The sequence below is a fragment of the Semicossyphus pulcher genome, unplaced genomic scaffold (assembly GCF_022749685.1).
Source record: "Semicossyphus pulcher isolate SPU_LCO1_2020_fin unplaced genomic scaffold, fSemPul1.0.p SCAF_24, whole genome shotgun sequence".
Classification (NCBI taxonomy): Eukaryota; Metazoa; Chordata; class Actinopteri; order Labriformes; family Labridae; genus Semicossyphus; species Semicossyphus pulcher.
The window spans coordinates 10923399-10950748 of NW_027211698.1; the positions used below are offsets into that span (position 1 = coordinate 10923399).

At 44.5% G+C, this 27350-nt stretch overlaps 1 protein-coding gene across 2 annotated transcripts in view; it reads left to right on the forward strand.

Annotated features, from left to right (window-relative positions):
* Window positions 1-27350, forward strand: part of LOC138603583 (neural cell adhesion molecule 2-like) — a 303677-nt gene that overhangs the window by 233790 nt on the left and 42537 nt on the right. For both annotated transcript variants that reach the window (XM_069675446.1, XM_069675445.1), the window contains exons 7-10: window positions 5806-5975; window positions 12655-12800; window positions 23746-23896; window positions 25452-25639. In XM_069675446.1, coding sequence (XP_069531547.1) covers window positions 5806-5975; window positions 12655-12800; window positions 23746-23896; window positions 25452-25639 — 655 coding nt within the window. The remainder of the gene's footprint in view (window positions 1-5805; window positions 5976-12654; window positions 12801-23745; window positions 23897-25451; window positions 25640-27350) is intronic.

Consider the following 27350-nt stretch of genomic DNA (forward strand, 5'->3'; position numbering starts at 1 on the left):
CCGCGTCCTTCGAAGGCCGCATTTGAACGGCCGAATGTGTCACAGAAGCGCGTCAAAGGCGGTCCCATTTCGAAGGCTCCTTCAAATGCGTCCTCCGTTTCCCGGGCCACAAAGGATCCATCGGGTGCGTCCTTCGCGGCCCAACGTATCCCCGAGATTCAAACAAGATGGCGGACTCTCATGCGGCCGAGGAATACACTTTTAAATATAACAGTGAGACACATGTTTAAAAAAACGAAAGGGCCCTTGAAACAAACTATCTTTTAAATAGGTTAACTTACTCAACATTAGTTATGCTAGCTAGTTAGCCCGCTAGCTACCTGTTGCTAGGCGACAGGAGCGGCATTTTCTTTCTGCCATAATGATATTACCTCCCCTGAAGGACTGAGGTTGAAAATCGGCGAACTGGCCCTTTAAAGGGACAGAGCTGACTGAGTCGTTTCAGGCAGAGGCTGTATGAGTTTCTTTAACTGTAAATTATGCTAAGCTACTCCACAGAGTGAAATATGAAGCTTGAAATTAGCACAACACCCCCCCTTTAAATTGTCTTGATCACATGTTTCAGAATTGAACCTGATGCCAGAAGCTATAAACAACTTTAATATACCTAGAGGTACATTTCGACTCATGTGACTGAGGTGTTTTTGTAGCAGCTTGAAAGAAAAGTTATTCATGGCAGACACAAAAGAAACACGTGCGCAAACTAAATTTGGAGATGCCGCGCAGCTGGAAACAACCCCCACTTTGTAACACTCATTCATCTCGCCTCTTGTTCTCAGCCCCAACAGCAGAAATGTTATTTACTCCTGCGTGCGTTACCTCGTCTTCCAGGAAGCGAACAAACCAGGAAAATTAGGTTTTAATGATAGAACAGCAGCAAACTTCACAGTGAGCGAGAGCTGATGTATCCATTCATCCTCACTGGCATATTGAGACTTTCCATGTGACAGCTTTGTTGTTAGATAATTATCTCACTCACTGTGTCATTCTTACTGTGATTATAAGAAACTGAGGCATGGTTACCGTGACAATTACAAAAGGAAATTGAAACCTGTTCATCAGAAGGAAACAATGGTGCTTGCTTATTTATCCATCTCACCTGATGTAGAATAAAAGAGACTTTCTGTTTTCATAAAAAGTAGTTGTGACACTCAGATCAGATAAATAGTGTCCCGCATATGAGGTCGTTATGACCAAATTAAGTTGCAAGCAGTTAAAACCTTAGGTAGATAAGTAAGTAGATTAAGTAAATAAAGTTTTTATCTTTTAACATCAAAGGACGGTCACGCCAGAAGTGTTAGTGAGATTATTCTTTGCTTTCAGAAGATAGAAGACCAGGGCTAACAGCTAAAATGCTACCAAACAAGGAACATGCTAGTTCTAGTTCGTAACAATAGCTGTGTCTCAATTCAGGGATCAGAAGGTCGATTGCGTCACAGCGGTGCGTTGAAGGCTGTCCCATTCCGAAGGCTCATTCAAATGCGCCCGACAAATGCGCCCTCCGTTTCCCGGGAGATTTTCAAACGAGATGGCATGATAAATGTAGATGTTCTTGGTCTCAACTCAATTAAATAGCTAGCGTTACACCTTGAATCAAATTACGTTAAGTTACGTGATGTAAGTTATGCTAGCTAGTTAGCTACCTGTTGCTAGGCGACAGGAGCAGCGTTTGGTGACGCAATTGTTAAGGGCGGGAACAGCTGGTGACGTTAACAGGAAATCCTCCGTAGACCAGACCGTCGCATTTCAGTTCGACTTTAGCGCCTACGCAGGCTACGAATGGAGCATCCTTCGTAGGATTGGGCAGCTAATAACTCTTTAAGCTTCTTATTCGTCCTCGATTTTACTGTTTACTCCCTCTCCCATTAACTTTAGCCGGACAACATTCAAGTCAAGAGTTGTTAAATGGCAGGGAAGCTAACTAAGCTGGTTAGCGTGCAGTTAGCACACTTGTCAGCTCCCTTGCTAACAGAGCACACATTGTGCATTGAGGGAAAGTTTTTGCACCATGGACTCTTGTCTCACAACTGCTGACACTTTATTCCAGTAGTTTATACTCAGAGCAGAGTAAGAATATAAAACGATGTGTTGCTAACATGGCTAATAAGCAATGTAGCAAGGGTTGATTTTGCTTGATCACAGGGATAACTTTAATTTGTGTGAGGTTAGCTGCAAAATTATAAATCCTGGGATGAGCAGAACTAAATGTATGACTCGAGGCTTTGTTTTGGTATACCATTGCATTAAACTCAACTTAAAGAATAATCTGTGTTCACAGAAATCCCATCTTCCCTCCTTTGTTATTGGCTGTGTATCCATCAAAGGCAGGCCGCTGCCTCTCTCGCTGCACCACCGCTGATCTTACACCCTGTAGCGTCCGCTGACTGACAAACACTCCATCGCGCTCTCCTTCATTTCCCAGGTCAACAAGTCCTGCGTGTCAACCCGAGACTGCGGAATTAAAACGCGTCCATCACAACAAAAGAACGGTCCGAGGCGTGAACAACAATCACAACCCAATTTAGTTTTCCTTTTGAAGTCGCCCCTCCCGGCGTCCTCCAGCTTCCCCAGTTGCATTTCCTGTCAGCGCCAGGTTTCGCCTCGTCCTCTGCGCATCATGGGTAATGGACTACCTGTCAGCAGTCAGTCAGAATAATGACATTCAGTGCTGCAGTGTCCGTTCCAAAGATGAGGCCTCTCTTCATTTCCTCTTTGGCTCGCCACAGTTATTATTACTTGGCTTTGGTGTTTCCTGCGTCGACTTTCAATTATCCTCCCTCTTCTTCTCCTGCGGTACAGTGAGGCTGCAGCCCGGGTCTCAATGCACAGGAACACTGGGTTTGTTTGTGTGCTTGTGTCTCAGCCTATAACATCTGCACACTTGAAATCCCCCAAATAATAAGATTGTTTTTATTCTTCATGAATGCGATACAGTGTGGGAGCATACAGAGCAGTCTGTAAATATATTTAGAGCTATGCATTATTCCTTCTGTGAACCTATTGCTTTTGAATTCAATTTACATACCAGCATACGAGGTTAAAGAATAGAGAGCCAGTTTCTGAGTGAGGGCATGATCATCCATACTGAATGAACGGGTAAAAGTAAGAAGCATTTTCATGCATAAAGATTATATTTCAAGGGTAAACTGCCTTTTGGTGGATTAATACTAACTTATAACTCGATCGAAGCTTCACGCACTTATTGGTATTCCTTTAGCCATGGCCACAACAAGAGTCTCACCAACTACACCTGATAGCTGCTCAGTGCAACCACCTCCTGGTCACTGGAGCCGGTGGAGACGATGACACAGATTGTCGTTAAAGTTGTAATCTCCCAATTCTCGTTCTCTTTGGCGGCACCTGTGGCGATAAACGGTGATTGCGGGAGCGCACTTCCCAAGATATCCAGACAGTGTCGCATGTGTGACGTCCACGGTTGTAACTCCTGGTTTCCCTCGCTGACGGTCGCTTTCCTTTTTAGCTCATCTGAGCGTCGAATTGAAGTTGTATCTGTAGTCATCCATCTTTTCTTTGCTTGTTCAGCCATAGTAGATTACTGTTTACTCGTAACGCTTGCAGAGAGCGGAAAAGCAGCCGCTTAGCTCCGCCTACCCTCTCTGGCAGACCAACCACTGTTGGCTGAGGGAAAACGCGTCTCTAACTGGGCACCGCTTGTGTTTTTTTCCCCTGAAAGTCGCACCAGACACCCAGTCTGTAATACTGCAAATACAAATCACCATTATGTTACCTCATTCAGCGATAGAGACTTAACAGACATTTATATTTAAGATTTTTACTTTAAAGGAGTCGGGGAATCACAGCAACACAAACCTGCACTTCCGCCCCTTCTCCCATCTCTAATGATTATCTGCCTGTTGGATTATTTAACACATTTTGTCTTTCTCATAAGTTTTGGGGCTTTTTTGGAAGTCGAAGCAACTTTTTTTTTGGTCGGGAGATGCAACTTTGCAGAGCAGAAGTTTTAATATGTTGCACAGGTTTGCCTGCATTTCAAAATGTTTCAATACATTTATTTTTTGCCTACCGAGCAGCCTCGAAGCGCAACTTTAGCAACCATTTGAAAAAGTTATTTTGCTAACATGTAAGCAAACAGTTGCCTTTTACGCTTAGCATGGCATTAGCATTTATTTTGAGCCACCTTGTGTCACCTTGGTCCATATATATTCATTATTCACTCTTTATTTATCTGTTTTGGTCACTGCCAACTGCTGAAAAATATGTGGGTGTTTGGAAGTTCCAGCTGTGGACTATGCTGAAATGCACCACCTGCTACAGTTAAAAGACATGCTTAAAGGGCCAGTTCGCCGATTTCCAACTTTAGTCCTGTAATGGTATTATGGGGAGCTAATGCCAGGGAGCTCGCTAAACTACACTTCCTCAATCTAGGACGCCCGCCTCCGATGTCATGTCTCGTTTAAAATTGTCAGGTTTGCAAAGTAGACTGCAGACCTGAAGATTCTTTAGACGATCCACCGGTTTATTCTCGTCGTGTTTGGGATTCTGCACCGCTCTGAGACATCGCCTGCAGCGATCAAAACGGTAGTATCTCACTCCAGCGTCTCTCGCTGGGCCGTTCCTTTCAGAGGGAGGGGCGCAATGCACGCTGGGTGTTGTAGGAACGTAGAATGGGCGAAACCACGAGCTGTTTGAACAACTTTCTCCACAGCTATGGCGCCAATTTCAAATATTGAAACACCAGCTTTGACTGATGGCGACTTTTTCTAGGGGCGAAGTGCTCCTTTAAGAAACCTTCGAAGGACGCGGCCCCTGGATTGCGACACTGCGATAGAGTTCCTCCACTTTGTGACATCACAAAGTGAGGCGTCCGGAGGAGTCTGTCTGAAAGCAAGCGATTATGATTACAGAGAACACCAGCTTTGACTGATGGCGGCTTTCTCCTGAGAGCAGGGAGGCTGAAACAAACGCCCGTAAACCAGAACAGAACAGTGGAGTCACATGATAATTGTCGGGTTTGTGTGACGCTGTAGCTTTAAGACAATTAACAAATGCATATTTGTTCTGCAGGTTAACATTAGAAACCTTCATTATTTAACCATGCTTTGTTCCTTGCTGGTATATCTCATAAACATGCAGGCTAATCTAATACTTGTACCTGCATGCAGATGGCTTATAAAAGGACCGTGAGTTCTGCATAAGTTGATAAAAAGTCCCAAATTTGACCTTTAACATTATAGAAGACACGTGTGGTTAAGGTGTTAAATATAAACACGCCTCACTTTTTAGCCGCTGCTTTTTTCTCCCCTGATTAATTTCCCTGCAGAGTCCAATAAGAAAAGACATTAAGTCAGCACAGTGCTCCACACCACAGCGGAGTCATTTAGAGAGTGCTGCAGTCCATAACCAAACGTACACAGCAGCACGAGCGAGCAGCCTCAAACACTGACGGGGAATATCAAGATGATGCTCTTCTGCATGACGGCGTTTGAAGAATTTTGATGACAGACTACAAATGATTTACTGAGCGATTGTTATTTCTATTGCAGTCTGATGTGTCTATCCGGAGCAACACTCTCGTCACAGTTGAAAAGGTTTCTAAAAAAAGTGGCGCCATGTTTTCGCCTGTTTATGCGCTATAGATAGAAATAGCTTCAAAGTCAAGCTGTCTGCACTTAGCCTCTCTTTTATGGTATCAGCTGACATCCAAAGTGCTAAGATTATACATCTGTAGCGTCACACGAGTGCCGAGGTGTGAATTTCGGTGAAGGTCACTGTCATGTGCGAGCACATATTCCTCCCCTTGCTCATCTGTGTTGTCTTGTGCAGGAAAGGGCAGCAGCTGGAGACGTCGGAGCAGTATTTCTACACCCGGCTGGACGGCGGGCGGAGCATGCTAACCATCCGCAACATCCGGCAGGGAGACGGGGGCACCTACACCTGCAGGGCCACCAACAAGGCCGGGTCCCAGGAGAGGGAGCTCTTCCTCAAAGTGTTCGGTAAGGCTGTTGGCATGCGTGATGCTACATGACGTGAGCCATTTAAATTACAGCTTCTCTCTACTCTCTTTAACAAAGCCACTGAGAACCAATCACAGCTTTGAGTGATACTGAAATGTTGTCCTTCTTTTCAACACTCAGGAGCTGTCAGACACTCGTAGGAGGCAACACAAATTAGCCTATTGCTTAGGTTGTGTCAGTGTTTAAGACTTTGAATTTCAGCAGATCATCCGAATAGTAAAAGAACGATGAGGACTACAGGTCACATGACGCCCCTTGTTCTGTGAGCGCGCACAGAGCCTGAAGCAGACGGAGTTAACAGAGAAAGTTCACAACCACCTTAATAGCACGTTACCCAGTCACAGGAATGCATTACTTGGGGACAAGACGTGTCGTCAGAGTTTTAATCATTAACGATCTATTTTGAGCTCCTCAGCGTCTCGTCTTCGTCGTGGAAAAAAGAGCGTCATTATTTTCGCTGACGACATCAACACTGGTCGCTGCTCCTCTGGGGACTTAACTCGCCTCTTGTGGTATCTTCCCATGTAACTGGTACTTTTGGAGAACATTTCTACTTCACTTCCATGGACATATTAGATCTGTCGCATAAGTGAAGACATAACCGTGCGTGTGGATAGATACCACTTTTTTTCTCTGCTTTAGGTGAACTGACCCTTCAATTTATCGTAAAGCTATAATAAGTAGGATGTGTCCTTTAACGACACATTCAAACTGGGCCCCTCCTCCTGGGCTCTTCGCCACCAGAAGCTCACTCTCGCTCTCTCGTGCGAGAACACGCCCATCCCGTCGAGCTAACGCCGACAGCATCACGGTTACCGTCGGTTTAGCTTGTCCTCCCCGGTTTGAGGCACCTTCCTGTCCAACAGAAAGAAGGCCAACTCTGCGTCGCTCTCTCGCCATGTTCGCCGCTCTGAACGGGGCCCAGTTGCTAATTTGAACCACCCCCACACTCCACTAATTCTACCTTTAACCTGAAAGGCTTTCTACAATCTCAAAAGTTAGTTTTCATTCGCCATTATCTGTCTGTGCTCCTCCAAAGCTTTTAAGTGTAATAGCACTGACCATGAGCCAGTGAACAGTGTTTTATATTGGTCTATAAAGCTTTAACAGGGCTCTGTACAAATTCCATGAAATGTTCTTTTCCACAAACGTCTAAATATGGCCGCCAGCCCGCCACAATATCAGCTGCATCAATATGATCTACCTCTGAAAGGGAATCTATCATTTATTGCTTCATATTTCATTTACTGCAGCCCCAATAAAAAATTTCAATTTATATTTTCATAAACCTGCCGGCTATTTCCTCTCAGATCGCCCTGATAGAGCGCGCTCGCCTCATGAAAATGTATGGAGATTTGTGCCCGAGTCATCAACATCCTTTCAAGACGCGAGAAGCGCTTGTTCTTCAAAATGCACATTTAAATGAAGAAGTTAAGAGGGAGGGAGGAGCTCACTGTGCCGAGCAGGAGCGCTGTTGTAAGTTAGTTTTATTAGTCTTGACAGCACGGGCGGGAGGAGAGCGGGGCCTCTCCGTCAGACATGGTGTGTGCGCGCGTCAATGCTTTACATTTAATGTCAGCCATGTCGTCAGCAGGATTCTGTATATTCAGAAACATGAGGACATGATTGTAGGTGATAAAATGAGCAAAGGCGACAAGAGATGAAACAAAGGTGTGATTCCAGAGGAAGGAGGGAAAACGCATGACCTGAAGAGACGGCACAGGGAGGCTAATGAGTTGTCGCAAAGCTGCAGCAGCTGCTGGATATTCACCCCCACAAACGGCTTCCTACATGCAGACCTATGACCATGTGTTGCCACGACTTAATTGCGCCAAGAGTATCGATTCTGGTTTCACCTTCATGCGCTTTAGCACTTAAACATCTGTGAGCTCGGCGGCACCACGGCGTGCCGTCTGGCTGCTGTGTAGAGACACCACAGCAGCCCCCTCGAGCTGTTAGTGCCAGACATGTCGGTCCCTGCAGCTATTATTGGTCTTCAGGGATTATGTCAACTTATCTTGCTTTTTACCTTCAGGCCTGTTGTTGCTATAGGAGAACATCCACCATTTACTGGATCATTTCTTAGACATGCAAACAGTGAGGCCCGGGGGACTCTCGGTCTGTTAGCCACTTGAGTCCAGCCTCAGCAGTGCTTTGTAGCTCGTATTAGCAAGCTAACACGCTAAAATGTGTATGTATATAACACCTGGGCAGAAATAAATATTATAAATAATATTATAAAAATATTAAATGGACTTTCACTGTATTTAACTGCTGGCAGCTACATTAGCATTGGCATTGAGTACGCGTGCAGATGTTAGCATTTAGCTCAAAGCAGCACAGTGCCTAGCAGCTAGCATCAACGCAGTCTCTTAGGGGGGAAATCACTAAGAATAAGCCGCTGATAATTTGTCTCAAGGTCCGATTTACAGAGCGCATTGCCCAGACGATATTGAAGCAGTTTGCTCTTGTGTTGCGTCTGACCCCTCGAACCCACAGGATCCGTCTCCGGCGCGTTCCGTCTGCGCCGCGACGTCCGGAGACGATTGCGCCTGAGCCGCGACCTCCGGAGACGATTGCGCCCATTCAAGACAATGATCGTGATTCCACAGCACCCAGAAGCGTGTCTCCGCTCTGCTTCGCTAAAGATACGTGCCGGGTCTACTTTTGACGGAGGCCCGCTTCAAACATGCGTCAAGCTGAACAGAGCAGATCGTTCCAAACAGGAAGTCACACACGAAAGCAGCATACAGCATCCTGTCATTTCAAAATAAAACACCATGTTCAGACTGGTACAGACTCCCGTTTTTTCCCGTTTATTTTAAGATCAACACACTGAAATCTCGAAAAATTAAGTAGTGTACTCTTCCATGGTTGAAGCACAAACATCACGGAATGATTTCTAGATGAGCAGATAATCAACCTCGGATGTGCAAACTGAACTGTAGTTTGTGTGTTGCTCTGCTAACATTGATGTTATCGCGTGATTTTTCAATTCTCACGCAATGATGTAGTTCTCCCGCAATCTTGTGATCTCGCGAAACCAGCCGCTTGGGCCAACGCTCCACTGCGCTGCGGACCCGACACGCTTCCTGTGGGCGAGGGCTCGCGCCGCTGACGGACCAGAAACGCCCATGAATTGTCTCCACAGAGAACCACCTAAATGTAGACAGTTTGATAGCAGCTAATGTTTCAGCTGAGAGGAGCATCAACAGGAAATGTCAAAGAGCGCTTCTCCTCCATTTTTCAGCAGAAAGGAGACATTTATCCGAGCTGAAGCCTCCGAGTCCTCTGCCGTCGGCTCAGACTCGCTTCTTTTTCTGATTTGTTGTCAGCGCCGTGTGAAACCCAGAATCCTCCCTAATGGCTTTTTCATAATTTAAACAAGTTGGCTGAACACATCGTGGCATTGTTGACACACAATACCCAATTCAGCGCTCTTCGTGGGGAATGTAAGCGGAATGAGACGAGACAGCAAAGATACATAAATCCTATCACTGAAAAAAAGAGATTTTAAAGCGACTAAACTTTGTAGAGTTTTCCGAGGCATCAAGCGTGACAGGAGAGAACGCGCGCTGACATTTGCTTTGTGGATGCGCGCAGCTGAAACAACAAAAACACACATCGTTATCAGATACAGTCAGCGGCCTATTTAGTTTTCTGATACCTGTCAGTGGGTGGGATAAGAGCTTTATACGTTGTCAAACATTGCTATGGGGGTGATAGAAATGCTGTTTTGCTTAAGAAAAGAGGAAAAACTGTGATTTTTCTGCCTTAATGGTCAAAGAAATCCTCCTTTCTGTGTTTTTATTCCTTTAAAGTGTCAAAAAATCATCATAATGTCACATTCAGCTCGAGCGCTGACACCATTAACGGCTCTCTCGCAGCTTGAGGAGTTATTTTTTTACGCCGCGTCTGTCAGCTCCGACAATACGAGGCAACATTTACAAGTGTAATCATTACAATACCTATCATTAATATAATGAAGTGTAATTATAGTTATTAACAAACCGCACTTGTTTCTAATTAAACTTCCAAAAGCTCATTTAAATGTGCGCATCAAAGTGAGAAGAATAAACCGTGTAAAAATACTCCTCAAAGGTCGAATGAACTCTGGATCTCGTTCGCACACAAACGCCTCTCCGCTCGCTCTCATTCGGAGCTGAAATGTTTCAGATAATGCGTTATTAATAATGTTCCCTGCAGAGTGGGGTTTGCAGCACGCTTGATAAATGAGACATATTCCATTTAATATTTGCATGATGAAGGGCATCTGGAGCACTGAGGCTGCAGATAAGGTGATGGTGGAGAGAGCCGGTTCAGGCCGGCCTCGGTGCGAGTAACTGTTTTATCTGAATGTGCGCTTGTGGTGCGTTATTGAGGCAAAGTGGCGTCGAGAGGCTTAATGGATGTGTGTGTTTAAGTCATCTTGTTACAAATCAATCTTTTAGTAATTGTTTTATTTTTTATTCTATCTTATGTCTCTATATTTAAAATTAACCCTTTCTAATCAGAGCGTCCGAGCATAAGTATTTCACATGATTGTACTTGTATAACCGGAGCGACAATAAACATCTTGAATCTGGACTCGCCCTTAAAGGGCCAGCTCGCCGATTTTCAACCTCAGTCCTATCATGCTTTTATAGGGAGCTAATGCCGTTAAGGTAGGAAACAATTTGGCTCAGTGCCTTTGGAGGACGCTATCCGCTTCTCCAATGGGCCCTGGAAAACCTGGCCTGGGAGCTCGCTAAACTACACTTCCTCAATCTAAGATGCTCGCCTCCGATGTCATGTCTCGTTCAAAATCGTCAGGTTTGAAATGTAGACTGCAGACCTGAAGATTTTTTAGACGATCCACCGGTATATTCTCGTCGTATTTTGGATTCTGTACCGCTCTGAGCTGCAAAATCGGTCGTATTTCACTCCAGCGTCTCTCGCTGAGCCGTTCCTTTCAGAGGGAGGGGCGCAATGCACGCTGGGTGTTGTAGGAATGTAGAACGGGCGAAAACCACGAGCTGTTTGTACGACTTTCTCCACAGCTATGGCGCCAATTTCAAATATTACAGAGAACACCAGCTTTGACTGACAGCGTCTTTCTCCAGGGGTGAACTGCTCCTTTAAATGCTGACATCAAAGAGCGCAACATATTGCTGCTATTGGAGTCATATTTATATGAGTCATCCAAACCATAATGCAGTTTGAGGTTAAAAACTTCAATTATATGTTTTCAGTTCTAATGTTACAAGAAAAAACAGCTTTTATGAAGATTATGTCTGACAAACTTCAAAGTATGTCTCATGTTAGCCTTTAGCTAGCTCTGCTAGCATTCATCAACTTAACGTCAAACTTTGACCTCATTGTCTTTGAGAGGATTTTCCTTTCAGCCAGGTAAAAACAAAAAGCAGATAAAGACATGTGCGCATGATATCAGCTGACAGCAAAAACATGGTTACATAGGACAGCTGTAGAGAGACAGGGTGAATGACGTGCAGCAAAGGGCCGAGGGCAGGAACCTGTGGCCGCTGCATTGAGGATGATAGTCTCTGAATTTGGAGCGCCTGCTCTACCCACTGAGCTAAACCAGCGCCCCATAATGTATTTTTAACTGTAGCTAAAACCATCATTAGCTACAAGTAGTTAAATGGGAAAGTGAGCATCAGCTGGGTCATCAGAATGAAAGAATCTGGTGACCTGAGAGATAAAAACCTGCCCTTAAATCTTTGTATGAAAAGGACTCCATCAGAAGATGAACCGGGCAGTTTAACACCAACAGTCACGTTTGTGTTCCTGGTCTGTGGGTTTAATGTGATTATAGCTTTTAGAAGTGATGCCCTAACTGTGTAGAATTATTATATGTAACCTAACACAGCGTTAAATCAGGTGTTTGTGCGGCTCTGTGCGCCTGCTCGTACGTTCGTGTGACCTCATGTTTCCACAAGCTCCCAAAATCCCCGGAGATATCTCCCCCCCGCCCGCAGGTGGAAGCCATGTGAAATTGCCAAACACTCCTCACATCCCCCCCGGGTGGTGTTAAAGCCTTCACTACAGTAGTCACCATTTTCCATTCACTTCCTTTCCCTTTTGGATTTTCTGCTATGCTACTTTGCGAGCACCCTGTTAAGGACTCCAGCGCGGTGTGTGCGGGGAGGAGAGAAGCAATCCATGATTCATGTGACATGCTCCGTGCCCCTGACATGCTCGGCGTTTCGGGGTTTGCTTATCAGGAAGGAGAAAAAAAAAGGCGAGCGGGGAAGCGGGCTCCCTCCTCGAGCAGGCAGCGGCCTCCCCCCTCGAGCGGCGAGCTCTGCAGCACTTATCGCTCCGCGCCGCGCTCGAGAGGCCAACAAAAATCTATATTTATTTAAACAAAAAAGGTGGAACGAAAGAGAGGGAGGTGTGTTTGTGCTTTAAACTTCAGCAAAGTCAGTTTTTGTGTTGTCATCCGGGAGGAGCGACGGCTGCAGTGTGTAAATGATCTTGGCCCGGACTGTCAGCACCAAAGTCATGCTTCAGCTCTGTATTTAAACCCCGTGGAATAGCCTTCATGCAGCCTCCCTTATGAGTTGACAGTTCCCCTCCTCCCTCACACCTTTCCCCCTCTTTCTTTCAATCCACTCTTCTTTGCGCACTAATTTCTTCTCTGATTCTCTTCCTCCAGTCCAGCCCCACATCACCCAGCTGAAGAACGTGACAGCCGTAGAGGGCAGCGCCGCCATGATCTCCTGCGTGGCTGACGGCGAGCCTCTGCCCGACATATCCTGGAGGAGAGCCAGCGACGGGCAGACCTTCGTGGACGGAGACAAGGTAGAGACTGCCAGGAAGTCCATCTGGCACAGTGTGCTTGTGCGTGTGCGTTCGTGTGCATCGTCATACAGCAGTGGGTTGGGCTGCAAGTTTAGGCACATAGGGCATAACTTTCAAACAAAAATAGAGCACGTAGAGGAGGAAAGTCAAACAGTACATGGCATTTACTTGATTTAGACATCTCCGAGGTACAGAGAGCAGTCTGAACATGTGCAATTTGTAAGACTTGCAGGACAATTACCGCCAAAAACCTCAATGAAATTGTCATTTAAGAATTCAAAATTCAACCAAAGAACTGATTTTTATTTTTCGAGGCCAAGGACAAGACCAAAAGCATCAGATTATGTCTAATCCCGCACGGTTGTTTCCTGTTTTACTTTGAAAGTCACCCTTCCCTTTCGTGTCCGCGGCTTCACTTCCTGCCGCTCTGTGTCCCCCTGCGCTGATTGCTCTCACCTGCTCCTGATTAGCCTCACCTCCTACTCTTTGTCTTCCACACGTGTTTACAGAGTTGTTTTGGATTTGGATTTATGCCTGCTTCCTTTTGGACTTAACCCGTAAGCCTGTTTCCATGTACAGTATAATTGCATAGAATACTGATACAGATGAACTTGTGACCAATGACTGTATATATAGATGGACTATGCATCTCCATCTGCTCTTATTGTATGAAATTGATGCCAAAACAGCCCCCGTGATAGACGCTGCCACCTTGCGATGGTGACGTCAAACACACGTAAATTACGGATAAAAACAGCAAGGATCCCGCACGCCGGCGTGTTTAACAGCAGAACAGCTTCTCTGTGTTAGTCTGAGGTTAACGTTCACAGATACTTCAGTGACTGCAGTGATTGTTTTCGTTACGTCTCCTCTCGCCGATCCTTCTCTACCCTGCTAATACAGATCGGCTGCAGGAGCCGGATTCGTCAACAGAGCTGTCAATCATCCTTTTTGCCGCATCAAATAACTAATTAAAACTAAACTTGTCAGAAAAATGAACACTTAGTAAGAACTAACTATAATGACAGAAACCATGTGTATTTTGATTTTATAGTTTGACTCATGTCCCATCTGTTAACATGGAGGAGGCTGGCTTTATGAGCTATACTGCAGCCAGTCAGCAGGGGGCGGTAGAGAGGGTTTGGCTTCACTTTTAGGGAGCTGTCATGGTGTCCATCTTTTTATACAGTCATTGATGGAGACCGACGAAACTTAAGAGCAGCTGATTTTACAGGTATTAAAGATTCTCCTTAAGTTTAAAGAGACAGTGCTTGTTTAGCTCTTATTAGCCGCGATACGAGATGATTGTAGGTGTAGAGCAGCGATGTGTGAGTGTACGGTTCTAGCCCGGGATGTGGGGCTTTAAGAGTGACTTTTAATCAACTTTCAAATGACATATTATTTCATCCAGCCCCTTTATATTGGCAGCTACATAAACTTTATTTAATTCATCATAAATGCTATTTACTTAATGCATAGTCTGAAATACGACTTTACTGCAGTTACTCTCTTTTGAAAAGTTTGCCAACTGTTAGCTTTGATTTTGAGGTTTTTAATACAACAAAACGTTTACGCAGCAGTGGATGTTTTTCGTCTCATGATCATTGAAATGATGCTGAAACATTATTAGATAATCACTTGCACATGTCCTCATAAAAATAACATCATCTCTCCCATCTGCCAAACATGAAACGTTGCAGTAGGAGTCGTTTATTCTCCGCTGCTCAGGCAGATGCTGATGATATTTACATTCAAGTGCTGATGACTGATCCCTCCTGCACGCCAGGCGACTACTTGTAGAGTTTGTTAGCTTTTTCACACAATACCTGCCACGTAAAGACTCTTATTATATCAAACAACACGCGCACAATCACCTTGCTCCCTGTTTTTGAATCTCTCCTCTTCGCTGAGATGATCATCTCAGGGGAAATCAGCGCGCCTTTATTTTGATGAGCACAAAAGAAGCAGAAAGAACCTTGAAGTTTTCAGGTCAAACGTTGAGTTTACACTATCTCCCTTTGACATTTAATGATCCGACGGTAGAAATCGTAAAGGTACTGAACTTGTGTTTCTTCCTCTCAGCATCCATTATTCATTTTGTCCTCAAGAACAGCCTCACAAATCAGAGCCCGAACGAGCTACTGACGCGTTTTCTTTGAAAAGTAATTAGTCTTGAATGAGCTGCCATCAACGTCAGAATCACACGCGCACTTCTGTCACAGCTTCTCCGGCGAAAAAAAGGGAGGGGGGCGCCGCGGAAAAAATACAAAGATGGCAGCCGTTCATATGCTCGGGAAAAAGGTCACCACCGAGATAAATGAACGTGTGCATTGGCTCGAATCGCTCGGGTTGATAAATCACAGCCGAAAATGAGAGTAAGTGCTTCTCTTCCCGCTGCAAATGCAATTATGGAAATGCGTAGTGCAAACCCAACACACCTAAACACACGCAAAGACAAACGCGACTCGTGCAGCGCCGGGAGTGATGGATGGCCGCAGTCATTTGGGTTTAAGGCAGGATGTTCCTCTCTCAATTTGCTCTCCAATCTGCATATCCACTCCCCTCTCTCTCGCTCTCTCTCTGGATGGGAGACATTCAGCTTGAAAGGGCTCGGTTTTACTCGCTGCATAATGTTGCCTCCATTCTTCTCATTCTTCACCCACTAACACCTTGACCCCTCGGTAAGAGAGCGTAATGGGATGCAGTTGCTGGAATTTAATTATGGCGCGAGGCAGGGGTTTAGTTTCACTCCTCTGGTATTGTTTGGCTCAGAGCACAGTTAGCGCTAGTAGCCTCTTTTCTTTTCATGCAGAACACCCAAAGCTAAAGACATTAACAGTCTGGGCTCTCTCTGGGATAACTGAAAACATTGACTAACTGTCTGCAGCTTTAAGCCCCTGGAAACTCAAATCCACAACAGGCTTCTAACTATGTAATTCAAGGTTAATTTACATAATATGCAGCATCTAAAACGTATAAAGAAGTCTCAAGCTTATGTAAACTTGTGTTTGATGATCCATTTCTTAAGTGTCTTGCATCATTAGGCTAGCACTAGCTAACGCCACAGACCTACCATTTAGCATGCATTCATAGCTTTGAGAACAAACGAGCATCTCAGCTAATGTTGCGCGTGTATGCTAACTGCAAACTAGGCAGAAGCTTAGTTTGAGTGTTGACCACGGTTGTCCATTTTCCACTGGTTGTTTTGCTTTAGCGGAGCCTTAGCTCTGTGATAATATAGCACGAGCTAACACTACAGAGCTACCATTTAGCATCTTAGCTAATGCTGCGTGTGTATGCTAACTGCAAACTATGCATTAGCATTGTCTGTAAGTAAGGATTTAATGGCAGCAGGTATTGGGTGTTGACCACGGTTGTCCATTTTCGACTGGTTGTTTTGCTTTAGCAGGACCTACATAATTTAGTACTAGCTAACACGACAGAGCTACCATTTAGCATTGCATTCATAACTTTGAGAACAACTAGGGGCATTCAGGCTAACATTCCATTTGTATGCTAACTGCTAACTATGACCTCGGCAGAAGCATTGTCTGCGGGTAAGGCATTGATGGCAGCTGGTGTTTTGTTTTGACCCTTAATTTTCGACTGTGGTTGTTTTACGTCAGCAGGTTTAGCAGGAATTTAGCTCTGTAATAATATATCACTAGCTAACGCTAGAGCTACCATTTAGCACTCCATTGGTAGACAGTAGCTCAGTCTGTAGGGCCTTGGCTTGGGAATCGGAGGGTAGCTGGTTCAAGTCCAGGTACGGACTGACCCTTGACTAAGTCCCTCCCTTGAGTGGCCTTGGTCCAATCCTACGTTAGCAACTGTTACTAGGCGCGGGAGGTCTGTCAAGCAAGAAATGCCGACAGGAGATATCCTCAAAGTTTAGAGGGGGGAGGTCATATTTTTGGCTTTTCCACATGGATTAAAAATTGTGGAAGACAACTGCTTGCGATCCTGTCTGGTCTTCGCTACCACCAGCGATGATATTGGCACAGCCTTTATTTTACCAGCCCTTTGTTATGGTCCATTGTTGTGACAAACTATTACAGGATTTTGTTGGTCTTTCCTGTTGTGCAGTGTATGGATCAAGCCCACCATATGCAGCATATCCTGACGCGCTTTAAACAACATGAAAAAGTGGCATCATTTAGATTTGCTAGCAATGGGAATCCCCAACTGCTCGGGCCCTCGTCCATGTGTAGCCCCCCTCACTCTGACATCCATGGAGTCCTGTTTGTGTGTATTTCGGGCCTTTGTGTGTGTAGCATGTTTGTGATAACATTGCAGAACAATGTCGTCTTCATTCATAGCTTTGAGAACAAATGGGGGCATGTCGGCTAACGTCCATGAGTATGCTTAAATGCTATCTATGCTTTGGATAGCAAGGCAGTTGCTATCGAGACTACACTGCTACGCTACCTTACGCTACTCCGCTGATTGTCACATGTTCCGATGTGTGAGGAACGAGCTGTTTTTGAACTCGTTTTGACTCTTGATTTTTGTGGATGAGGCTCTCAAATTTTATGAATTTTTACTTTTTTACTTCAAACTTCCCGAGGCTTTAACCTTCCGCTCAGCCACTCAGAAGTGGAGTGCATTTGCGTTGATTTGGACTCCTATCAAAAGCAGACTTTCGCACCAATTTTCAGTCATTGTTTGTTCTTTCTCTTTGATATCTGATCCGAAAAGCGTCGTCCTGTCTGCACAAACAGATAATAGTAATGTTCAGCCGAAGGTTTGCTGCCGCTTCCTGCGTTGCTCCCCTTGTTTGGCCTCTATTTCCTTGAAGCAGAAAGCTGTTATTAAATGTCATTTTGTTGTTGTCATGAGGGCGACAGCGGTACAGTAATTATTAAACCGGTGCAAATATGAACTCCCTGTTATTCAGGCGACACACCAAAACTGCTGGAGCGCGGTGTGACATTTACAGCTGACATTTTTTAATATGAAATTCTGCAGCATGTGAACTGAAATAACAGGAAGAGTCTCAGTAATCCCATTTAGGAAATTGTCTTTGAGATTTGCCTTCGTATTTTTACTCTGAACGCTCATCCGGTTTAGTTTTGAAGTTGTATTGATCAGATAGGGACGGTATTTTATATTTCTGCTGCAGTTTCTCGATTCCATCGACTTCCACGCAGCTTTTATCTCTCTTATCTCCGCGCTGTCGTGTTGTGCTGCAGCTCGCGTGTTTACAGTATGTGTGAGTGAGGATGCAGCTGCAGAAAGGTGCACTAGCTGTGTTCACGTCTGGCCGCTTGCCTCGTCGTTGGACTGAGCTGCATATCAAACAGGCTGCGCTTTAGGGGCCGAGTCGGTCTCTAGACAGACCCTGTCAGTTGGAAAAGGAGGGAGGAGGGGGTGTTAGCGAGTAATTTCCTGACTCAGAAGCTCCCTCCTGGAAGATTTCCTCTCTTTCTTCTCCTCCTCTGCCACCTCGCATCCTCCCATCCCTCCGCATTCCCATTCAGCGCACTCCCTCCGAATCCCATTGACCTCAGCCGGCGGTGTGCAGCGGCAGCGGCACAAAGAGAGCAGACCCCCGGCCTTTAAAAGCCGCTCCACCTCATCGGCTGATGCGATAAGAGCAAAGATAAGCGATTCGAAACAGGGCGATGCTGAAGCAGTGGACGAGTGACAACATAAAGAGAGCGTGATTCAGAAGAGGGCTCCTCACGGCCGAGGCTTATGAGGCTTAGACTCGTAATGAGCATAAGCAGGAGGAGGTGACAGGAGGGCATTACGAGGGGCTGGGAGTGCATTGATTTACAGGGGAATCTATGGAGGGAGCTTGCAGAGTGTGTGCACATCCACAGTATATGAATATGCAAATATACTGACATGATGGGAGTATAAAAACATAGATATTTGTGTTTGAAGTAGTTACTTTTTCTTGTCTTTATTCCTGTATAGTGTGATGTATCAGTTCATGATTAAACACTTTAACATGCTTTTTTTATCTTAGTAGTTTTGTGCCCGCTCTGCACCAAACCCCCTTCACTTTTCCTGCAATTTAAGAACCACAAACTAAAGGCCTTTTCAAGCTTCTCTGTGTGAATATTATTTGAACCAGTTCAACCTGATGTGCTGTTTATTGCCTGGTAACCTCAAGGTGACAAGAATAAACAAACAAGATACAGTGTGGTAATAAGCATGCTTTAAAGCTGCTGGTTGGCTAATTTTACGTTCAAGTACACGCGCATTTTGCAACTGGTGTGTGCCGCCCAGGTGTCGGAGCTTAGTGCTACCGTTACCTGTCAAGAAGGAACAGGGCAACCTCTTACACTCCAACTCGTCTGATCCCTCTTTTCATCTCGGGCTCTCTTTGTAGCTTTTCTCACCTCTAAGCTCGTCCTTCTTTTTGCTTCTTTAGCAGTATGTGCCGTTGTCCGCAAAGGAGGTACAGGAAATTTACCGCAAGTTGCTGTAGCGCTGCTGACACAAGTCATGGAAGCTGGATGACGCTTGTTTGAAGAGTCACTGTCATTGGCTCGTTACGTGGAAAGCTAACCCTGATTGGTTTTAACGAAATTCTTTTGAAATAATAATGTGCCTGCCGTAGCTTTAATGTTTCCTGCTGTAGCTTTAATGTTTCCTGCTGTAGCTTTAATGTTGCCTGCCGTAGCTTTAATGTTGCCTGCTGTAGCTTTAATGTTGCCTACTGTACTTTTAATGTTGCCTACTGAAGCTTTAATGTTGCCTGCCGTAGCTTTAATGTTGCCTACTGTACTTTTAATGTTTCCTGCTGTAGCTTTAATGTTGCGTACTGTAACTTTAATGTTGCATACTGTAGCTTTAATGTTGACTACTGTAGCATACTGTAGCTTTAATGTTGCCTACTGTAACTTTAATGTTGCGTACTATAGCTTTAATGTTGACTACTGTAGCTTTAATGTTGCCTGCCGTAGCTTTAATGTTGCCTGCTGTAGCTTTAATGTTGCCTACTGTACTTTTAATGTTGCCTACTGTAGCTTTAGAGTTGCCTGCCGTAGCTTTAATGTTGCCTACTGTACTTTTAATGTTTCCTGCTGTAGCTTTAATGTTGCGTACTGTAACTTTAATGTTGCATACTGTAGCTTTAATGTTGCCTGCCGTAGCTTTAATGTTGCCTGCTGTAGCTTTAATGTTGCCTACTGTACTTTTAATGTTGCCTACTGAAGCTTTAATGTTGCCTGCCGTAGCTTTAATGTTGCCTACTGTACTTTTAATGTTTCCTGCTGTAGCTTTAATGTTGCGTACTGTAACTTTAATGTTGCATACTGTAGCTTTAATGTTGACTACTGTAGCATACTGTAGCTTTAATGTTGCCTACTGTAACTTTAATGTTGCGTACTATAGCTTTAATGTTGACTACTGTAGCTTTAATGTTGCCTACTGTACTTTTAATGTTGCCTACAGCAGATTTAATGTTGCTTACTGTAGCTTTAATGTTGCCTACTGCAGATTTAATGTTGAGTACTGTAGCTTTAATGTTGCCTACTGTAGCTTTAATGTTGAGTACTGTAGCTTTAATGTTGCCTACTGTAGCTTTAATGTTGAGTACTGTAGCTTTAATGTTGCGTACTGTAATGTTGCCTACTGTAACTTTAATGTTGCGTACTGTAATGTTGCCTGCTGTAGCTTTACTGTTGCCTACTGTAATGTTGCCTATTGTAGCTTTAATGTTGCCTACTGTAACTTTAATGTTACGTACTGTAATGTTGCCTGCTGTAGCTTTACTGTTGCCTACTGTAATGTTGCCTATTGTAGCTTTAATGTTGCCTACTGTAGCTTTAATGTTGCCTACTGTACGTTTAATGTTGCCTGCTGTAGCTTTAATGTTGCCTACTGTACGTTTAATGTTGCCTGCTGTAGCTTTAATGTTGCCTACTGTAATGTTGCCTATTGTAGCTTTAATGTTGCCTACTGTAACTTTACTATTGCCTACTGTAATGTTCCCTGCTGTAGCTTTACTGTTGCCTACTGTAATGTTGCCTATTGTAGCTTTAATGTTGCCTACTGTAGCTTTAATGTTGCCTATTGTAGCTTTAATGTTGCCTACTGTAGCTTTAATGTTGCCTACTGTAATGTTTCCTACTGTACGTTTAATGTTGCCTACTGCAGCTTTAATGTTGTCTTCTGTTATGTGTAGTAAGCACATTCTCCACATCTCTCTTTAAACACCAGGTCAGTCCTAGCAGTCTCTGAGTCATAAAAAAGACTGCTGTGTGTGGTAATGAGTCAGAATCTGGTAGTTACAGTTTTTCTACGAACACAACATGAAGAAAGACATTAATCAGGGAGTGATTTCTCAGATTTCCTCCGGTGTGTGCAGTAACGAGCGCATGAGAGGCGCTTTGATTGTCGTGTAATCTGTAGGAATAACAGCTCTGGATCACCAGAAAAACATGACGCAAAAGCTCACCAACAAGAACCTTACAACTTTAGCAACAAAACCTCCCAAAGCATTGTGGGATATCCCTTTGTTCAATAGGCTTACTGGAGCCTTTTTTTTAAGTGCTAATTCCTTTATTAGGAACAAACTCACAGCTCTAATTTAAGTGCAATCCTACATTAACTCTGAGCCCTTGAGCTAAATAACTTCTATTTTTTCCACATTAAAGCTGTTTGTCTAAGTTGACTTAATTGAGTAATTAGACGGCGACAATAAGGGAAGTTTGACGACCATAAAGCTAAAGATAGTCAAAGATAAATGTAGTTTTATAGCCACAAAGTCCGCTGCTACTCGTCTCCAGAAGACATGTCCGTGTAAGCACAATGGGACCTCTTCACCGTGTGCTCGAGTGCCTCCGATTATACGAGCAGTAATGGCGCTTTCATGATATGTTGCGCCTACATTTGATAGCCATGTCTTCTGTGCACAAAGGCTTCCAGAGGCAGGGATAGATTGCAAACATAATGCATGCCATGTGCTGTTTGATGGGTGCTGATATCGAGGATGCCCCACGGCTCTCGTGAAGTCTATGAATAATAAGAGGAAGTCGGTTAAATCTGTGTTTGTCATTCATGCGGTGGCTTGTCTGCTTCGAGAGAATCAACTTCTTTACACATTTATTTATTTTAATGTTTGTATATTTACATTTTTTCTGTCTTTATTCCCTCGTATTTTCCTGTTTAAATGTCTGCTGTTTGGACGGATGCATGGACATGGGAGAAAGTCCAAGGAAATTTCAAAATAAAATAAAGAGACCTTAAAGAGCAACTTACAGGTTGGACACCCCAGTGAATAAATATGTAGGGAAATTATTTATTAATTATATTCTCAATTTAACATATGAATTAATAAACTACGGTGGCCTCTGGAGTCATTTTTTGTACGTTTTCTTATATTTCCGCATCCAAACGGACAATCGGACGTAACGTAACAAGAGGGAGTGCCGCCAATTAACGGCGGCTTTCATATTAATAAATATGCATCTTAACGGGGACGGCAACTAGGGATGCACGACATTATCGGCACGTTATCGGTATCGGGCAACACGCTGATATCCGCCGATATAATTAACCGATAAAATAATGGGCTGCTGCATACTTGATTGAATGCCCGACCTCGGCGCAATGTCCCCGGCGCGAAGAAGACCTGCGCGGCGCAGCGTGATGACGTCACGCGTGTCTACCTGCAGCATGAGAGAGTTAGAAGCTAAAATGTCCGTGGTGTGGAAGTTTTTCAAAGTGTCCGAAAGAGAAAGCAAAACTGCTATTTGCAATGACTGCTCAGCTTCGGTGACGCGAGGAGGAGCCAAGGCAAAGTCGGGAAAAAAATATCGGTATCGGAAATCGGCTAAATGAGTTGTAAAATATCGGCATATCAGATATCGGTAAAAAATCCGTGCATCCCCAAGTGTTGTCATTGAAGATGAAGAAATTGTAAACTCATACGCATCCGACGGACCTAAGGCTTATGATTGCGAGCATGTTAGGCGTCAAAGAGAGCAGGAACAGGCCAGGATGAGGAGAAATAACAGACACAGGAGAGATATTGTGCAGATGTCGTGGTGAGTGACCGGCTCACATCACAACATTGTGAAGTTTATAACATACCAAGTGGAAGCATTAATACTTACCCAGGGGCGAGTGTCAACGTGTATCAGTTCGTATTGATTCGTATTCGTACTCCGACAGAGTGCAGTAGTCGGCATTTTGAGCCCTTCTTCTTGTTAATAATACAAAATCAAGGATTCACTTGAGTTTTAATGTAGTAAAAAATTCAAGACTTTAAAGTCTTTAAAGTCTCCTTCCAATCAAAAACACTTCTACACTTAGCTCTGAATTGCATCATGGGTAGCACCTCTGAAAAGCAGTTTCCTGCAGGTCACAAAGGTTATCTTCCAGGTGACAGCGGCAACGAGGATGCTCCTCGGGTGTTTTTTTTCTCATTACGAGTGAACGTCGATTACCGGGAATGATAGCCTCGTCTGCAGTAATTGACCCGTTGCTTCAAATTGATACCATCTGTCTTCATACGGATGTAATGACCTTGTAATAAATCGACAGTGTGTTGCGTTAACCCTGACTCCTGTTTGACTAGTGACGGCTGCGTGCAACGGGGGGCAGAGTGGATCAAGGGATTGTCTTTCGGTTGCAATTACAAAGTTGGACGAGGAACTTTGTGGCTTCCCTTTTATATATGAATCAACTGATGATGATTGCACGCAGCGAGATCTATAATCTGTCTGCAAGGTGTGTCTCTCCAGCTCTAAATGATTGTTTGGGTTGTGTTTTGCTCGTAATTTCACACACAAAACCGCTTATTAAGAGCAAGAACTGTGTGGAAATTACAGGGATGTAAATGCCAATTCTGTATCGTCCACAAATAAACATCATGAATACAATTTCTGACCTTTAATCGGCTCGATACGCAACAGATAGTTTGAGCGTCCTGATTTCAGAGGCGTGTGGATTTAGCGCATCTAACTGTGCGTGTTTGTGTCCGCAGAGTCAGGACGGCAGATTCGAAGTCCGCGGCCGCCACGGCAAGTCGGTGCTGACCATCAGCGGCGTGCGGCTCGCCGACCTGGGCCGCTTCGACTGCGAGGCGCTCAGCAGGATCGGAGGCCATCAGAAGAGCATGTTCCTGGACATCGAGTGTGAGTACTGTCCCGTGCGGCCACTCACAGCTGCTTTCACTTACCTGCTAACGAGGCCGCACACTGTTCTGAGCAGAGGTCCAATCAGGGCGGGTAAGTGGCAACACCTGTGTGGCTATAATGTAACATGCTGCGCAATAACCTGCTGAATAATAGAGCGGATCAACCCTTTAAGTCTTTACTTCCCAGAGTTAAAAGCTTTAAAGCAACTAGTTGTGCAACATTATCTGTTGGCAGTTGAATAAGAGCGTCACCTTTGAAGCCCCTTTTCACCTCCCCAACTCCTCCGCTCTGCATCTCCATCAGCGCCCTCACAGGAGGCACACATGAACCCCTGCAGCCTTTTTTTCCAAGTTCAAAAGTTCAACAGCTTCTAATAATTCTTTTTAAACTGTGGCTGACGATCGTTATATTACAATAAACATTTCAGCACACACGCAGCCTTAAGAAGGGTTAATTAGCGCGAGGATATCATGCATCGCCTTCGGTGAGCGCGCCCATCCCTCAGAGCTGCTTGTTTGGGGAGGGTTATCCCCTGCCTAATGAGCTCTGCAGCAAAGATCTCCATTTCGTCCTCGGAGTGATTAAGTTCATTATTAGAGCGACTGAAACCGACGGAAAGGAGAGTTTTGTTAACAGAAGCTCCTCCACCTTGAACAACAGAGCGAGAGGGCAGACGGGAACAGAGACGAGGAGGAGGGGAAAATGAATCTCTTGTCAGGTGGAAACCAATTTTCCCCTCCTGAGGCGGAGGTGACTTTTTGGGTTCATGGATTCCCTTCAAACCTGTTTTGCATACGTCTTGAAAAGTTGACATTTCGGGGAAAAGTTTAATGGCACCCAAAACAAATCTCATGCCTCCGCTCTGCAACCAGGAAGCAAAGTCGCTGTCATCTCACTGTAAACTTCTTGCTGACAAGTCGCTCTGAGCCTCGACTCCCACTCTGCGGAGAGACACGGGCTGCTGTGTGAATGCGAGTGCGGCACCGAGCTAATGAACTCATTTACTAAGTCACTGCAGGCTGCGGGGGGATAACGCGTCCTCGGCTGTGACAGAGAGCCAGGCATCAATCTCTTTAATGGAATCCTGCAAGCGAGCATAAAACAACCATAATGCCTCTCTCCGGCTGAGCTGGGCCGACTGGGCCAAAAGAAATCTGCACGCTGCCATCGTCCGTTACTGCCAGGGCAAACGCTGTGTACATCCTTTACTTTTATTCTCAGGGAGATGATCGTAATGGAGATCTTCCTCCCAGCAGCGCGACGTGGCTTCATTAGGTTTTTTCTCACATTGCAGAATTTGGGAAGAGTTAATTAAACCCACTTTTTTTTTTCTCCCTTTGAGGAATTTGTGGGTTAAGCCGCAGCAAGTCATTTTTCCGTCTTTGATCATCCGGCGCAGCTTCACCTTTCAATTTAATTGGCTGACACAAATTCCAGACACGCCAGCAATTACTCTTCAAGCAATTTAGCTCTTGTTTCAGTGCAAAAAAAAAGCTAATTTACAATGCAAATGAAGCAATCGTGAGAGATAATGTCTGTGTTTTTTCCACAGATATACCAAAGTTCCTGACCAACCACACCATCTTCTACTCGTGGGAGGGCAACCCAGTGAACATCAGCTGCGACGTGATGTCCAACCCTCCGGCCACCATGCTGTGGAGGAGAGAGCGCTTCACCATCTCTGCGGAGGGGACGGCCAACACGCGGGTACACAGCGCGGAGGGCAAGTCCGTGCTGGAGGTGGGTAAAAAAGTTTAGTCACTTCTTAATATTGTTCTGTAAGGAAACATAAGAAAAAGTTCTGTAACAATTAGTGCTTAAATTTAATATCTTTGATGTTTGGAGCGATTGTCTGACACTTAAAAGAAACCCTCCAGTGAAACTCGAGTGTTTAACCTTGTAATCATCTCCATGTGGTGTTTTTAAACTGCAGTGTACCAAGGACAGGCTGCTCAACACGTTTTCAGATTGGCAGGGTTTGTGACATCACAAACCTAAGGAGCCAATCCCGTCGAGCCGGGATCAGACTACACGATATTTTTGTCTTTCACGATGGTCACCGTGTCAGATTAATCAGTCACAGTAGCATAAAGAAGTGCTGTGTCTTGCTCTGGAGAGTGGCAACACTACAAGTATGACATCAGAGCATTCTGTCAGCCTATTGGTCAACGTCAGGGAACACGTCGTAGGAGATGCTAGACCTCTGGTTGGGTTACACTACACGTCCGTTCATCCTTCCCGACGCTGGAAATTTGTCGGCCACGATGAAATCATGTAAACATCGAGCTGAATTCATATAGTCTGATCCGGGCATTAATGGACGGGGTGACGCTATGCATATCATTATGTGTAACCTATGGCAACGTGAGCCAGCTGTAACAGTCATCTAGTTACTACTACTAATTACTACATTTCAGGCTGTCTGAGTTTCAACTAGTTGCCACTAAACGATGACAGATGTGTTTTTTTTGGCGGTTGTAAATTTTCATAGTGGGCGGGGCCTATGCAGATTTGGGAATTTTTAATGAGGGTGAAGGAGGAGATGCCTTGGGTGGATTTTTACAATGTAATGAAACAGGAAAAACATATCAGACAGAATTGATTATTTCAGCATTTTATATCTGAACACATGAGTGGGTCAGCTCTTTAAGAATAGGACCACTCTGGGAAGTACTATCTAAGCATACGGTTGATTTAGCTAACATGTTAGCAAACTGTGGTTAATAACAACCCAGCAGATTCATTTGGAATAATATTTTGTCCAATTTATAGTCTTTTTTTTTTATGAACTCTGTTTGGGTCTCCACCTACTCAAGATTGAAAGATCTCGCTCTTTATCTGCTAAATCCTCCACTATGTTCTCCAGCTAGCTAGCTAGCTTACTTTGTTTGCTTTTTGGTGCTGAGATGAAAGCATGTGCAGTGGATTTATCAGAGCATATTTATATATAAAGCAAGGTTGATGAACTATGAACAATGTGCTGAAAGAAGCTGAAATGCTCTGTAGAGTTGAGGCCTCTGGAGCCAGGTGATTATTCCCTGTTGGATTGACATTACAAAAAACACCTTTGACAGTGCACACTAGTCATTCGAACCAAGAAGGGTTAGGGTTAGACATATATAAAATGTTACAATGTTGGACGTCCAGACTAAACGTGGGTGAAGTTTCAAATCTCTAGGTCAAAGTATGTCGGAGTAATCCCCAGGCTTCTCCGCTCAGTCTGCAGTCGGCTTGTAGGGGCGGGGTTTCTTAAAGGGACAGAGCTGACTGAGTCGTTTCAGGCAGAGGCTCTATGAGGGCCTGCACGGAGCACCAGTGTGAGAAAAATTAGGAGTTTTTTTAGCTGTGAATTATGCTAAGCTAGTCCAAAAGTAATCCAGAGTGAAATATGAAGCTTGAAATTATAGCATAATACCCCCCCTTTAAAGGTGGTCCATTCAGCTCCACTGTG